At 39.1% G+C, this 13831-nt stretch overlaps 3 protein-coding genes across 3 annotated transcripts; 1 reads left to right on the top strand and 2 right to left on the bottom strand.

Annotated features, from left to right (window-relative positions):
- Positions 1-185: 185 nt before the first annotated feature.
- LOC306831931 (thialysine N-epsilon-acetyltransferase-like) lies at positions 186-2954 on the bottom strand. The gene is made up of 6 exons (XM_079356235.1): positions 2753-2954; positions 2475-2526; positions 1408-1491; positions 1121-1222; positions 954-994; positions 186-765 (listed from the first exon to the last, which is right to left on the bottom strand). Exons 1-6 carry the CDS (start codon positions 2813-2815, stop codon positions 586-588), a joined length of 522 nt encoding a protein of 173 aa, XP_079212361.1. The 5' UTR covers positions 2816-2954; the 3' UTR covers positions 186-585.
- A 1124-nt stretch (positions 2955-4078) lies between these two features.
- On the bottom strand, positions 4079-9586 carry taf6 (TAF6 RNA polymerase II, TATA box binding protein (TBP)-associated factor). The gene is made up of 15 exons (XM_079356068.1): positions 9348-9586; positions 8241-8399; positions 8063-8149; positions 7785-7938; positions 7633-7689; positions 7431-7550; positions 7193-7314; positions 6780-6857; positions 6564-6665; positions 6033-6215; positions 5839-5913; positions 5618-5743; positions 5191-5364; positions 4893-5084; positions 4079-4662 (listed from the first exon to the last, which is right to left on the bottom strand). The coding sequence occupies exons 2-15, from the start codon at positions 8394-8396 to the stop codon at positions 4372-4374; spliced, it is 1917 nt and encodes a 638-aa protein (XP_079212194.1). The 5' UTR covers positions 8397-8399; positions 9348-9586; the 3' UTR covers positions 4079-4371.
- A 171-nt stretch (positions 9587-9757) lies between these two features.
- Positions 9758-12750, top strand: mrps31 (mitochondrial ribosomal protein S31). Its single transcript, XM_079356069.1, has 7 exons — positions 9758-9965; positions 10470-10958; positions 11149-11301; positions 11406-11549; positions 11622-11698; positions 12041-12181; positions 12273-12750. The coding sequence occupies exons 1-7, from the start codon at positions 9853-9855 to the stop codon at positions 12506-12508; spliced, it is 1353 nt and encodes a 450-aa protein (XP_079212195.1). The 5' UTR covers positions 9758-9852; the 3' UTR covers positions 12509-12750.
- The last annotated feature ends 1081 nt before the right edge of the window (positions 12751-13831 follow it).

The following is a 13831-nucleotide window of genomic DNA, read 5'->3' as shown; positions in this document are numbered from 1 at the left end:
GATGGGAGTGTTAATGAGAGATACAGATATTTTTAACTTATTTTGAAAAATGAAATAATAATTGATGATTGATGTCAGTGCCAATGATCAAAGAGCGGAGTCTACACTGCTGGTTTTGACGCCATTCTTTGCATCTTTAACCAGAGCTGCTCCAATGTAAAAATGCAGTCACAATACCACAGGGCTGGTTGTTTTACACATTTAGTGAAAAAAGATTCAATGTCAACAAATGGACAATTAAAAAAAAAAAATGAAGCATCTTTAGAAACCATCCTTAGTTGCCTTGACCTTACTTCAACACATTTAGACTGTATTTCAGCATCAGGAAGATTAGGTAGAAAAACTAAGAGCATGAAGTCTGTTGTTTGTTGGTTCAATACTCCACCTGCTGGAGTGACATGGTATCTCAACCATGCTTTGATTTACCGAATGAAATCACTTTCCTGCTGGGAATCTGGACTTAAACTTAAGACAGTATCATTAGATCCTTTTAATCTAAGCTTCACAACAACGATGTACATTGTTGTGAAGCTTATTTTGGCTGAGGACAAAAAGCTTATATTCCAGTCACATTCATTTCACATTTCAATCTTTAGGTGCTTCTTTGGCTAAACTGTCCAGGTTCTGGTTATCAAATCGTATGAAGTGCCAGCCTTCACTGTCAGTGAGATCCTGAGCTCCTTTAGCAGCGTAGAAGTCCCGAGCAGGAGTATTCCAGTCTAACACAGATAACTGCAGCCGCACACACTGCTTCTTTTTCCCCACCTGAACAGAAAGAGAGCCTCTTCTATTTAGCATGCTGCATCATCACAGAGGACAGCGTATGTCAAATAGATATCAACAAAGAAGTGATCTTTATAAAAAGTCACAACATACTGTATTTACACAAACAAACGTTCCTATATCAATGTTGTCAATGGCCAAAGAAAAAAAAGGAAAAAAAACCTTCTTACCTCTGCCACTTTGCTCAGTAAACCTTTGCCGATACCATTTCCTGTAAGGCAAAGTATTTAAATATATTTATTAAGATCAAGACTTGCTTTACGAAATGAAGAAGCATGCAGGTCCCCAAACAATTGTTCACAATGCTTTCTTAACATAAATTCAAGAGAAATTTTACCTCTGAATTCTGGCATCACGTACAAGTCCTCCAAAAATACTGACCGTCCCTTCCAAGTACTGTACGTGTAAAAGTAAAGAGCGTATCCGACCACTGTGAATCCTAAGTGGGGAAGAGTCAAATGCATTTCAAACAGAGAAACATCGAATATCAAAAATATTGAAATGAATGCTAAATAAAAACAGTGAAATACTGTAAGTTGGCATCTTGTAAAACTTTTGTTTGTGGGTTCACGTCGGGCTGACAACTTTCATAACAATAGAAAAAAAACATGATCAACTTCTTACCTTCTTTAGATTTATTCTCCTCAGGAACTTCTGCAACAAGACACTCAAAGAAAGGATTCTGGCAGAAACCATCACGCTCCAGTTCTTGAGTCAAGCAAAACAGATAATTTACCACAAAGAAAAAAAAAGGTTTTATCATTCCATTAAAAGTCAAATGTGTTTGTACATAATTTGATTTATGCTAATAATGCTACAAAATAAGCCTTTATGCAACCAACATGTAAAGAAATCCTTGCTCCAGCTGTGGATAACATGCTACTCTCAATTTTTAAAATAAAATAAAAAATCTGCTGAAGGATTCAGGTGAACTAGTCCCTTAGTTGAATATACTTCCTGCCTTTCCTACCTTTTAATAATTGTGTCCTGAATGCGTCTGCTTTTAGTGTCCTTCTTTTCCTCTTTAATGGCTTCATTGCTTACCTCATGGTACGTATCCTCCACATGTCCATTTGACGCATTATCTTCAGTCAGAAAAAAATGTGTTCTGTGTGCTCCGAAGGTCGCACAACGCGATACATAAACTATCTGCGCCTGCTGGTTAACACATTGCTCAACAGTACAGCTAGTGGTCAAAACACCAGGATGTACCTTTAAAAGTTCAGGGGTGGTATTGTAGATATTGTAGACTTTGTATAGTTTGGACTGTTTTATCTTAGTTAATACTTAATAACTCTTGAACACTGCATGATAAACCTCAAAACAGGGTTTGTATCAGCAGTAAATCAAGAAAATCCTGCCCACACTTATGACATTCTCTAACCTATTAACCTATATTCAAATATGTCTAGAAAGTGTTTCTAAGCTTATTCTTTAACCAATGTCAAACTGCACTTTGCACGCTTCAGATAGAAAAATGCCAATCCAGGACCAAACCTACAATGTTCAACAGGAAGTGGTGAAAATGTCTGCATTTAAGGCTGAGATACTCCCCCAAAAAATCCTGTTCAATCTCTTTACTGAGGATACTTTTAATTAAACTTATCTGATGTCGTTTAAAATTATAATATCTAGGTTGGTTTAAAACATTTGTCTCTGTCCCTAAGTCAGGGAAATAAGAGCAGATTTACCTTCGTGAGATATCTTCACCTGGTCAGGCATTTTTTCAAAGACTGCCAACTCCTGCAAAAAAAAGGGGGGGGGGGGGATATAAAATGTAATGTCGGTGCAAGTAGCACTAGTCAACCACAGACTGGTGTCAACAGCAAAATGCATGTTACATTGAATTGCAGTATGCACAAAGACGTTTGGGACAGGTGTATGCAATCTTAAAGCAAAGCTTGCATGATTAAGAACAGCTTTAAAAGAGTAGCGAGCTTCGTAACAACAACTCAGGTCTGTCACTCACCAAGATCATTCTTGATATTTCTTTGCAGTCTTCTTTTGTCGCAGCTCGTATTTTAAAATGCATGTCTGCAGCAAACACAGAAACAGCCTCTCATATACTGCAACAAACTCTGAACTCTGTCTTCTGAAGCGTGGTCAAATAAAGCAAAGTTGTACTGAGAAGCAAACACGCTGGAAAAGGTTGAGGTGTTATACGGAAAAGTGCTACCTATTGGATTTGCTACAGAGCGGGTCCACGCATGCGCAGAGTAACTGCAACGTCTCTTAATCTAAAAACATTTTTTTGTAATTCATTACTGACCAAACTCTGACAATGTAAACATTGATTACTTTTTATTACTTTGAATACTGGTTAGTGGATATTCGTCCATTGACATGCGGCTCAAAACGATTCAATTCGCGCCACTGAAGCTTTTTTTAAATTTATTTTTTACAAAGGCAACAAAACTCACCATCACACCGGAGCTGCATCCTCGACTTCAAAATAAAAGATTTGAATTTAAAGTTTACGAGGGAAATGTTTTCTTTTAATAACACATGCATAAGATAAGTTAAAGGTGTTTAAATACATTTATTAAATATCTTTTGATTTCGAAAATAAAACAAGTTCTTTCTCATGGTGATGTAATATAACAGAGGTGTAGTTAACCCCGAATATATTATTTAATTATAATTGCTGCGTCCAATTATACTTAATTTCAATTTTAAGCAATTAAAGCAATTTCAAGCATTTTTTACTGTGGTATTTCTTTGCACTATAGAATAAAACAGTTATCACCAATAAATAATTAAATAGTTTTTAACACCTTTTCTGCATAAAACCAAAGTAACAGGTTAAAATTAGTGCAGTGGTCTTTTTTACAACAATGCAACTTAAGTTCTTTGAACTTCCTCCACCACTGACAAGAAGTCAGTGTACAGTTTTTATTCAACACAATTGCCATGGGCGGCTGTGGGTCAGTGTTGGTGTTAGTGTTAATCTTCAGCTGGATGGTTGGTGGTTTGATCCCAGTCCACGTCGTGAAGGAATCTTGACTCAGACAATGAACCCCATTTTTCCTCTAGGAGGCTTCGGCGGGGATGTGTGAATGTTTATGATTGGGATTTATACTATCAGGCACTTTTTATAGCATCATATGCAATCAGTGTGTGAATGTGACAAGTAGTGGAAAAGTTCTTTGAAGACGACAAAAGCACTTAAGGACAGTCCATTAACAATTGGGTTTGAACTGACTTGACAAGAAGTATACTTGTAATGTAGCATTAACAACTTTTCTTAGATCTTAGTTTGATGCTAACGGCAGACAAAAGGAAGCAATCCTCCAGGTAAAGTTTTTCATACAAAATCTGATTTATTTTAGGGTAAAAAAGAACATGAAATTATTAGAATATAAGCTGAAACATAACAGATCTCACAGAGGGACCTCAGTTTTCATTGGGCATTAACATATTTACAATGTCTGGAAACATTTGCTTTTTTTTTTTATTAGTCAAAAGTTCAAATATTCTCCTCCATACCACTCCAGGGTTCATTCGTCTAAATTCAGCCCAAGCAGACCTCCTTGTGTGTTCAGCTGCATCAGCATGGTTAAAAACAAAGTTCCACTACCTATACAAGTCTCAGTGAGGCGACTGTGTGCTCGCTCCAGGAGACTCGGACCTTTCGAGCTTCATCCCTGCTTCTAGTGGGGTTGAGGAGATTGAGGTTGGCAGCATAGAGCTCTTAGTCTCCAAAGAGGAGGAGGCAGACGAAGGCAGAGACACCACTATGTACTTCTGTACCGGTCTTTGACCTGTCAGTCCAGTTCCACTGCCAGACTCGAGTTTAACCAAAGGCTGCAGGGTGGAAGTGGCACTGGGAACAGTGCTGGTGACTGGCGAGGCAGACTGGGAAGAGCTGAGGGTGATTACCTTGAGGGAAATTAGAAAAGAAAATGAGAAATTGGTACTTTAAAGGGAAGTTAATAAAATAAGTTTAAAGTTAAAAACAATAATGATATTTCCACAAGTTTTCCTACAATCCTTTTAAAAAGTATTTTTAATGTATTATGTCTTTATTCTGTAGTTCTTCTTGAGCTCACTAACATCCAGTCCTGTGGCCTCCTGCATTGATCGAGAAGAGCAACATTGCGATGACAAACCTGCTGAGTCGAGGAAGATCCTGCACTGGTTGCCATGACAATGTACTTTGTTGCTGGCGGAGATGGTTGTGACGGGGTCCCGGGTCGAGGGGACATCAGGGTGAGGGAGCTCGGGACCTTAATGATGCTTGGAGTGCGAGGCCCGGTCGATCCACTTATACCAGTTTGTGAGACTGTGAGGGTGGGACGAGGCTGCGCGAAAAATACTTGTCATTAATTATCCGACAGCTGCGCGTTTATAGACTATTGCTCACCTGATTTACACTGAAGCAAATTTCCACTGAGTGTTTTGTGTTACCTGCGTGATTGTTAACGTGGTCCTGTTGACCTGCTGAGCTTGCAGCGCTGCTTGAGTCCTGGCTTTCATGACGTGGGAGCACAGCATGGGTCCGAGGTAACCGTAATCTGTGCGATACTGCTCGACCGTGTCAGGCAGAGGTCGGATCTTGGAGATGACAGCTGCACAGTGTTTCTGTCAAACAAAATGCATTCCTTTTTTAAACACAAGTTTAATCTTGATAGGAATTTAGAAATAACTGATTTAAAAATTTATTAAAAAAAAACCCAACTCAAATCTACTCCAGCAGAGACTTGAACTATTGCATCCTAATTTTTATCTACCTCTTTAGAAAGCATTTTTATTCATACATGATACATACATGATACATCATACATGACTTATTATTGACTTTTTATTCATAATAACACCATATTTATTTTATTACCAGTAAGAGGCTTTGAACATGATCAGCTCCAATCTTGTCAATATTGGACACCACTGGTCCGTCCATCACTGCTTTGATGCGAGTACCCTCTATAGTAAGCCGAGGAAGGATCAACGTCTTGATCACCTGCAGGGGAACAAGATCAAGAGATTGGTGACGAATTGAAGGTAACAAAAAAAAAAAAAACAATAAAGACGCATGGAAAACAAAACCGCACTCACATCTGATCCGAGTTCAGCGAGTCCAGCTATACAGCCGTAACGTGTCGTCCACTGTGTTTTATCATCCAACCAGCTCTGAGGAAACATATAGATCAGTGTTTAAAGAACCCGTATGTGCTTCACAGTATTATACATCTCTACCCTGATCAAGTTTATACACTTTAAATGAACTGAATATACAGCACATAACCCACCTTAGTGAAGGTCTTGGTAATACGGGACTGGATGTTGTTGGTTGTAGTACTGAATGTTTTACAGCTTTGGGCCATGAGGCGAGCGGCGAAATCTCGTAAAGCCCAGTGGTTGTCAACATCCGGTCGCAAACACAGCTGCTTACTCACGATACACGTCACCACAGCTGGGATGAGCTCATGCAGCTAAGCAGACAGAAAGGAAAAGTATAGTATTAGAAGCATTTTGTGAACTTAAAGTTTTTATTTATAGAGCACCTTTCACAGATAAGGATCACAAAGTGCTTTACAACAATAAAAGGCGATTAACAGTTAAAAACAGAAACAGCAAAAACAAACATACAATGGGTAAAATAGATAAAACAGCTACTGGTCAACCAAAAGCCTGTCTGAATAAAAGTGTTTTTTTACTGCCTCGTAAAGATTTCACAGGTGTCTACCGATCTTAAATTTAGAGGAAGTGCATTCCACAGCTTCGGTGCGAGAACTTGAAATGCGTGAAAACCAATTTAAAAAATAAAAAAAAGTACTTACATATTTCTCCAAATAGAGCGTGGGGTTGTCCATAAGAGCTTTGACCATCCGCATGAGATAAATCAGCAGAGCCAAGTTGTTTTGTACCACATTTACACGAACCTTAGAAGAGAGCGTAGAGTCAGAACTTTCAGACAAGAAACACTTCATTCTTGTTGTTTTGGAAGTTGTGATTAATGTTTCAGAGAAATACAACAAGTTGGAAAAGATGCTCACTCCTTCAGATATGAATGTGCTGAATCTCGGCAGCATCTGATACAGTCCAGGATCTGTAGCAATACTCTGCAGAGCTTCCTGTGAAAGGAGAAGAGGTAGGTGGATAGGAATGTTTGTCACAGTTTGTCACGAGTACAATGAAGATGTATGTGGCATCTCTGTGTGGTAAGGACAACAATATAAAAATAAAATAGAAAGTAAGTACAACACAAAGTAAAAAGGTAAATATTGAAGATTGACATCAAATGTGACCACTGTGCAGATATATTACATAAAAAGCAACTTTAGTGCTTTAAAGCAGCAGTCAGATTTATTTAAATGATCAATGAACTGCAGTACATAATCATGTGTCAAAACAAAAGAGCGCTATGTTTTTAACAGAATGTATATACAGACAGGCAGGCAGGACTTACAGCTCTCTTAGCTTCACAGGATCCGACACATGCTTCTGTGATTTCCTTGTAGTAAAGCTGCTGTTCTACAGACAGCTCATGAGTGCTGCGTGGCTTTAACCGTATCAGCCCCTTGTCCTTTCCTGAAAGAGAAGAAAAACAAACAGGAAATAAAGGAAGGGGAGACGAAAGTAAAGGAGTTGGAGCCGGAAATGAACATCAAGAAAAGCTTCCAATTTTAATACAAAAAAACACTGACCTTTGCCATCAGCAGCTGTTGCCCCCTGGCCCTTGCCTTGAATCGCACCGTCCTCCTCCTGACCCGGTTTGACCACTTTGAGTGGTTCTGTAGATTCAACCTTTTGTTGCTCTTTTGGTGCTGCAAGGCAGAATACATGAAATATGAGTATTTCCTCAACATTCATGCTGCATAAAGAGAAGATACTTCGAAAGCGACTCACCAGGTGGAGGATTTTCTGGAATAGAAGGCTGCACACCCTCGATACTTAACCAGTGGGCTGTGGATGAACACACACACATGATAAAAAAGCTCCCAGACATACGGTCAGGGAAAAAACACACAAATCTGATGTTCTACTGATTCTCTAGGTACCTTTAAGGGACACATCTAGTGGAACTCTAGGGAGCGGTGTGTTGATAATGTCACTGAGGTCAACTTCCTTCTCCTCATAGAAATGAAGCTCTCGACCGCCACCACTTGCAAAGCGAAAAGGTATGAACTCCTGCGACTGGAACCCATACAGTGGCTAAAACAAGGGGTGAAAGAAAAAGTTAAAGACCAATGTTAAACTCTCCTTCAACTGACATCCATAACAAGGTTATATCAAACGGTGAAACAATAGTCTTAAGAGAATTCAGTCTCCCCCTTACCTCCACATTTTTCAGTTTCAATGCATTATCGATGTCACTGGTGGTTAATTTGCGTCTCTTTCCATGATGCATGAATTTGAGAGCATCCTACGATACAAGTGGAAAAACAAAAGATTTAAGATTTGATCCAGGCATTAAGAATGTATGTGCATCTGCAGCACTCAGGCCTGTGTTTTACCTGTGCAATTTCTTTGATCCTGTAGCTAACTTCTTCACTCAGGGCTGCACAGCTTTCCTCCTGTAACTGCCCCACTCCCACAGACTCTGCCACGGCCTTCATGGACTCTGTGGGCAAGATGACCGTGCACTGCTTCTGCCGACGTTCCTCTGCCATTATCTAACAAAGCACACAGATCTATGACGATGGATCACCTCTTACACACAAAAAAACCCACATTATACATGCAGTCAGTTTATTCAGCACAAGACACATATCCATTTTATTATATGCATCACAATCTTTTTTTGTGTAGGATGGTTACAAGTTCTATTAAATTGGACAGATAAAAAGCAGTAAAAGCTACATAAGGTACATAGTGTTTATGTCTAGTATTTTTTTTAAATTCTATTCTATTTTTTATCCCTTTATTTAATTAATGTAAACTTAAACTTTTTTGCTATTGATGTTTTTTGAGCTGCTGTAACAACCAAATTTCCTTCCTTGTGGGATCAATGAAGTTGATCCTGATCCTCAAAAGATCTTTCTTTGCAGGTGTGCAGGTTGATGAAAATATGAATGCCAAAGGAAAAGATCTGCACACTTGAAGCTGAAGCAATGCATCAGATGAAACACGTTTAAAGCACCATATAAATCCTGAATGGATATAGCAGAAATATCAAATAAATATTTGCACAGAATGAAATTTTAAACTATTTGAGTAGTGTAAAATACAAATATACTGAACGCTACATCAGTGAATTTAATGTTTACAAGTTTGAATCATGTTCATGAAATGGATCACATTAAATTCTTAGAAGATGAAGAACACATAGCATTAAAATAAACCCAACACTAGAGAGTTTTAAATGTTGATCCTTATTAAAAGTGTGTAAACAAACACTGAGCTGTAAATAAAAGCGGGTTTATCAACCGACCAACAAGCTTCACTACGAAACACACAAACACTGTCAAATGAGCATTAAAGTTTAACTTATAAAGCAAAGACGAAGCGTTAGTGAACTTTGCATGTGTTTATACTTTTTCAAAAAAAATAAACTTAAAGGGAGATAAATTTGCTGACTGTTAGCTTGGATGCTAATGAGATAGCTTCCGTTGACGTTTTACCTGTTTGAAGTTTATCCTCTCCTTTCTGACTTTCAGCAGCAACTTGCGGATAAAATCGTTTAATATCGAAATGTGCAACAGTAGTCGTTTCGCAGAGCTGATTCTTTTCGACGAATAGCCATCTCTAGGTGTGGATAACTTCACTAATTCATGGTTTTGCAGCTGCAGACCTCCGCTGGTGAATTAGCGCTTGTATTCCGTCGCCATTTTGAGTCACGTTCCGGTTTAAAAAATATCGCGAGACTACGACTGACAGCTTGCCGAAATGTAAATAAAAAAATACATTGCAAAAAGTATTATAATAATTTAAATAAAAAGAATAAGACTAAACTGTTTTCCAGTATGGCTAAGTAAAATACACATTTCATTCAATCTTTTTACACATGTATACGATACAGCAGCCCGGAACCTTTGGTAGGTTGTAGTTCACGGAGGGTGGGGCATCTTACGCTGTTGCAACAGACACAAATGTCAGGAGCGTGGAAGGACATTTCCAGAATAAATCATGCATAGGTTTTTATTACGAACTTTAAACGCAGCGCTTAATCATCCAGTTTATGTGTATGAATCGTGTGTGTCGATATCAAAATGTGACAAGGCTGCAGCTTCAGCTTTCAGGTGAGTTTAAAGGCTGTGATAACACGAACAGATGATATAACATAGTGACTTACAGGCTCACTGACTGGTGCTTTAGGTATTCATTTGGTAGTCAAGTGTTGTCATGTTGGACGAGGGTGAGAATTACGTGTTTTAAATGTGTTTAAAGTTGTGTTTAGGAGCTGCACTGTGTTGTGACTCATGTGCGTCAATGTTTGGTAGTTTGTTCATTAAAATCTCCAATATCTTACATGTTAAACAGTAGTTACACTTCCTGGTCTCTCTCTATCTTCATTGACAATATTTATTTAGTATTACATAAATACATGACATTCATACTCAGTGTGCAATAGACACAACTAATAACTACACACCACAAACTCAAAAACTGTCTAATACATGCAGTAGCAGTAGAATTGAATCTAATGTGTTTTTGTGGTTTTGAAAATTCATAATGATAATAATTGTCACTCCACTCAAACTCATGATTCAAACAATGATTGTCTCTGTTTGCTCGTCATGTAGGGTTTCAAATGGAGCTGGAGTCAAGGCCCTCAGCACGACTTCTTTCAGACACAGTGAAAAGAAAAATGATGTTACGCCCGCTCATCAGGAAGAGAAAACAAATGTTGGGGAAGAAGTTGTCCCAACAGAAACTCCAACTTTGCTCACACAGAAAGCTGAAGATGAAAGCACACACATCAAGAAAGAGAAACAAAATGAGGTGCCAGTGGCGTTAAAGACTGACGATGTCGAGCAGCCGCAGGCTGACGTTAAAGTTGAAGAGGTTGTGGAACCACCCCAACGAGTGCAGACACCTACAGGAAAGAGTGGGAAGGAGAGTCTTCTTTACCTTCTTGGAGCCATGAAAGTGGACGTGACCAGTAAGAGAAGGCCTAGAAATATGAACAAAATGAAACAGAGCCCTCAATCCAACCCCACGTCAAACCCAGCAGCTATGGAGAGCACAATCAGTATGTTTCAGGAGGCTACAGGGGAGGCAGCGTCTCAGAGGTGAGAGGGTTTAACTTCATGTTTTCTGCAGTGTTTTTCTTTTAACGTTAATGTAAGATATTGTATTTAATGTGGGGCATATTTTGCCATTCTTTTCTGATTCTTTTCTCGGGAGGTAATCCTTTCCCAATCTCTCTTCATTCATTGACCCCGGCTTCTCTGCACTGTGATTTTTTTATTTTTATTTTAGCGAGACACTGGACCCTTCACTGGTTGCTGCTGCCTCTGCTGCCGCCTCCACTCTTCCAAACAGCAGCCAAGCTGAGTCTGAGCTGCTCCGTCAGCTGAGGAAGAACGAGTCTGACACTGAGGCTCAGAAGAAAGGGGACACGAAGAACCTCGGGTGAGTGTCGGCTGTAAGAAGTTCAGTAGTATTAGTATTTGAATAAGATGGACATGAAGGGCCGTCTTCTCATCTGACACGTTGTCTCAACGACATCTTCTCAGGGTGATTATTGCCGACATGAAAGTTGGAAAGAGTAACAACCGACAGAGCAGTCTGCCGGCCAATCAGATCCGGTTTGATGAGGACGGCGAAGGATACACACAAGAACGAGGGATCACTGCTGAACTGAATAGTGTCCGGAGAAGGTAAAAACTTCTTCAGTCACGCTTAGTTTGAGTTTGACTGTGTGTTAAATGTGTTTTAATGTTTCTCTAAAGGAGGACCTTGCTCTCAGGGAAAAGACTGAACATCTTCTCTCCAGCCACTGATGAAGCTGCAGTTGAGACATCAGTCGGTAATAACGATTTTTTATATTTCTTTATTATATGCACAGCTTTTTTAGAGGCTGCTAACAATGGAGTCAATATTGTAATGTGTGTAGTGTTTAGAGGTTTGTTCTTCAAAATGTGTTCCACACAGCAGAAGATCTGCGTCTTCCCTTCAGCTTTTTCTTCCTTCTCGCCATGTTCATGTGACCAGTGTTTAAGTGATATGGCAAATTTGTGCTTCAGCATCCAGACACTCTAGCTCAATTTGATGAAATCTGCTGCTTAAAAAGAAGTTAGTCCCTGTCGCTCATGAATAAGTTAAAAAATCTTTTGCTTTAACTTAAATGATGCTGCTGTCATATTTTCAGCACGACCAACTCTCTGGGACATGGACTTTGCTAATCAGTTGGCTCTGTCAACAAACCAATTACCCCGCAACGGGCTTGAGGAAATGATCCATTGGACCAAAGAGGGAAAACTGTGGCAGTACCCGATCAACAACGAAACTGGTGAGTTATTCAAGTTAAAGACAAATGAAGGATTTTAAAGGGTTGCCCTTTTCGAGACCGCACTGACGAACGTGTTCTTGCTCTACATTAGGCCTCGAGGAGGAAGTCAGCGTCTCGTTCCATGAGCATATCTTTTTAGACCAACACTTGGAGGACGGTTTCCCCAGTCAGGGCCCGGTGCGTCACTTCATGGAGCTCGTGGTGGCCGGTCTGTCCAAAAACCCTTATCTGACAGTCCAGCAGAAGAAGGAACACATTTCCTGGTTCAGAGACTACTTCCACCAGAAAGAGGAAGTCCTTAAAGAGGCTGATGTTTACCTTCGCTAAGCTTAAGACAGTTCACCAGTTTTTAGTAGCTTTTTGAATGTGGTCAGTGAGGCTTCGGGACAGTCATCATCTTTTGCCATACAGCTTAAAAGGATGCAGAATAAAAGAGGACTGGATTTCTTAACTCCTCCAGGAGAAACGTTTGTTTTGACTAGACTCATGTCTGTGTCGCAGTGGGAAATGTTATAACGCATCTTTAGTTTAAAATAAATGTTTAAAATAAATAAACTGTTGAATCTTAAGATCTACGTAAGATGATTTACAAACAATGCAAAGCAGCAGGTGGAGTCGTGTTTTTTTTTTTATTATTTTCTGCCAGCTACTCAAATCTCCAGCTGATGGTTTTAATCCACAAAGGCACACTACATTCAAATGAGTTCCAGGTTTGGTTCAACATTTGTTGGGACTATAAACTGTTGGAGAGAAATGTGTTGAATAATATGTTATGATTAAACAATTAACAATGTTTCTGTGGCCATTGAGGATTTTTCCAGGAAGGTCGTAAAATAAAGACTAAACAGTGAAAAGCATGTAAGACCTCAGATCAGGTTTAATTTAAGAGAATGATTAGACCTTGAACCTTGTTACCCCTCGCAAGGGAAGTTCCCTTAAAGCTAAAAAACATGTTTCCCTCAGATTCCTTCTGCTTTAAAACAGTGTGCCGTCTATTGTTGGAGAAAGAGTGGAAAAAGGGAGCATGACTTTTGAAAGTGCCTCATTTCCACATTTTGTTCACTTTTCCTTAAACACAATCATGATTGGCATGATAACATGTTGGCAACACTTCCTTACTTATGAGTGTTCATGAGAACAGCGGACGTGTTTGTGTAGAAATGAAAACTGGTGTGTTGTACGCAAATGCACCACTAGATGACACTACCGAGCACTAATTCTAACAGCGTCCAACCAGGCTTGGACCTTTCTATTGCTACTTTAAAGGCTCCTGTTGATATGCAGTTACATGTTGGACACTGGATACGATGGAGTAACCTATATATAAATGATGTCTTAACAATTTAATAAGTAACTTTAGTGTTTTGGTATCATGAATACAAGTGTCTTAAGTCTAATGCCAGGCTGTTAATGAAAATTAGAGCATGTTACATTCACAACTACACAATATTACTTTAACTTTTTTGGTTGTACTGTATATTTGTTGGTATTGGCGTGGTGAGCCTGTGACCCTTTTTTATCAAAGGCTATTTAAAGGGACATCATGTTGGCATGGCAAAATACAATAAAAAAAAAACCTGCTCATTTTTACAGCTCCAATAACTCAAGATTCAAACAGGCATGACGTATGAGCATATCTGTATTAATGCT

This window comes from Symphodus melops (assembly GCF_947650265.1).
Source record: "Symphodus melops genome assembly, chromosome: 11".
Lineage (NCBI taxonomy): Eukaryota > Metazoa > Chordata > Actinopteri > Labriformes > Labridae > Symphodus > Symphodus melops.
This window is presented reverse-complemented; position numbering and strand designations above follow the sequence as displayed.

Coding starts and splice junctions, on each gene's coding strand:
- LOC306831931 (XM_079356235.1), bottom strand. CDS start 2,815: ATGCATTTTAAAATACGAGCTGCGACAAAAGAAGACTGCAAAGAAATA. Junction 1,492..2,474: donor GGTGAAGATATCTCACGAAG/GTAAATCTGCTC, acceptor GCTTGACTCAAG/AACTGGAGCGTGATGGTTTC. Junction 1,223..1,407: donor GGAGAATAAATCTAAAGAAG/GTAAGAAGTTGA, acceptor TTCCCCACTTAG/GATTCACAGTGGTCGGATAC.
- taf6 (XM_079356068.1), bottom strand. CDS start 8,396: ATGGCAGAGGAACGTCGGCAGAAGCAGTGCACGGTCATCTTGCCCACA. Junction 7,939..8,062: donor TGAAACTGAAAAATGTGGAG/GTAAGGGGGAGA, acceptor CCCTTGTTTTAG/CCACTGTATGGGTTCCAGTC. Junction 5,914..6,032: donor TTACCAAGACCTTCACTAAG/GTGGGTTATGTG, acceptor ATGTTTCCTCAG/AGCTGGTTGGATGATAAAAC.
- mrps31 (XM_079356069.1), top strand. CDS start 9,853: ATGCATAGGTTTTTATTACGAACTTTAAACGCAGCGCTTAATCATCCA. Junction 10,959..11,148: donor GGGGAGGCAGCGTCTCAGAG/GTGAGAGGGTTT, acceptor TTTTTATTTTAG/CGAGACACTGGACCCTTCAC. Junction 11,699..12,040: donor TGCAGTTGAGACATCAGTCG/GTAATAACGATT, acceptor TCATATTTTCAG/CACGACCAACTCTCTGGGAC.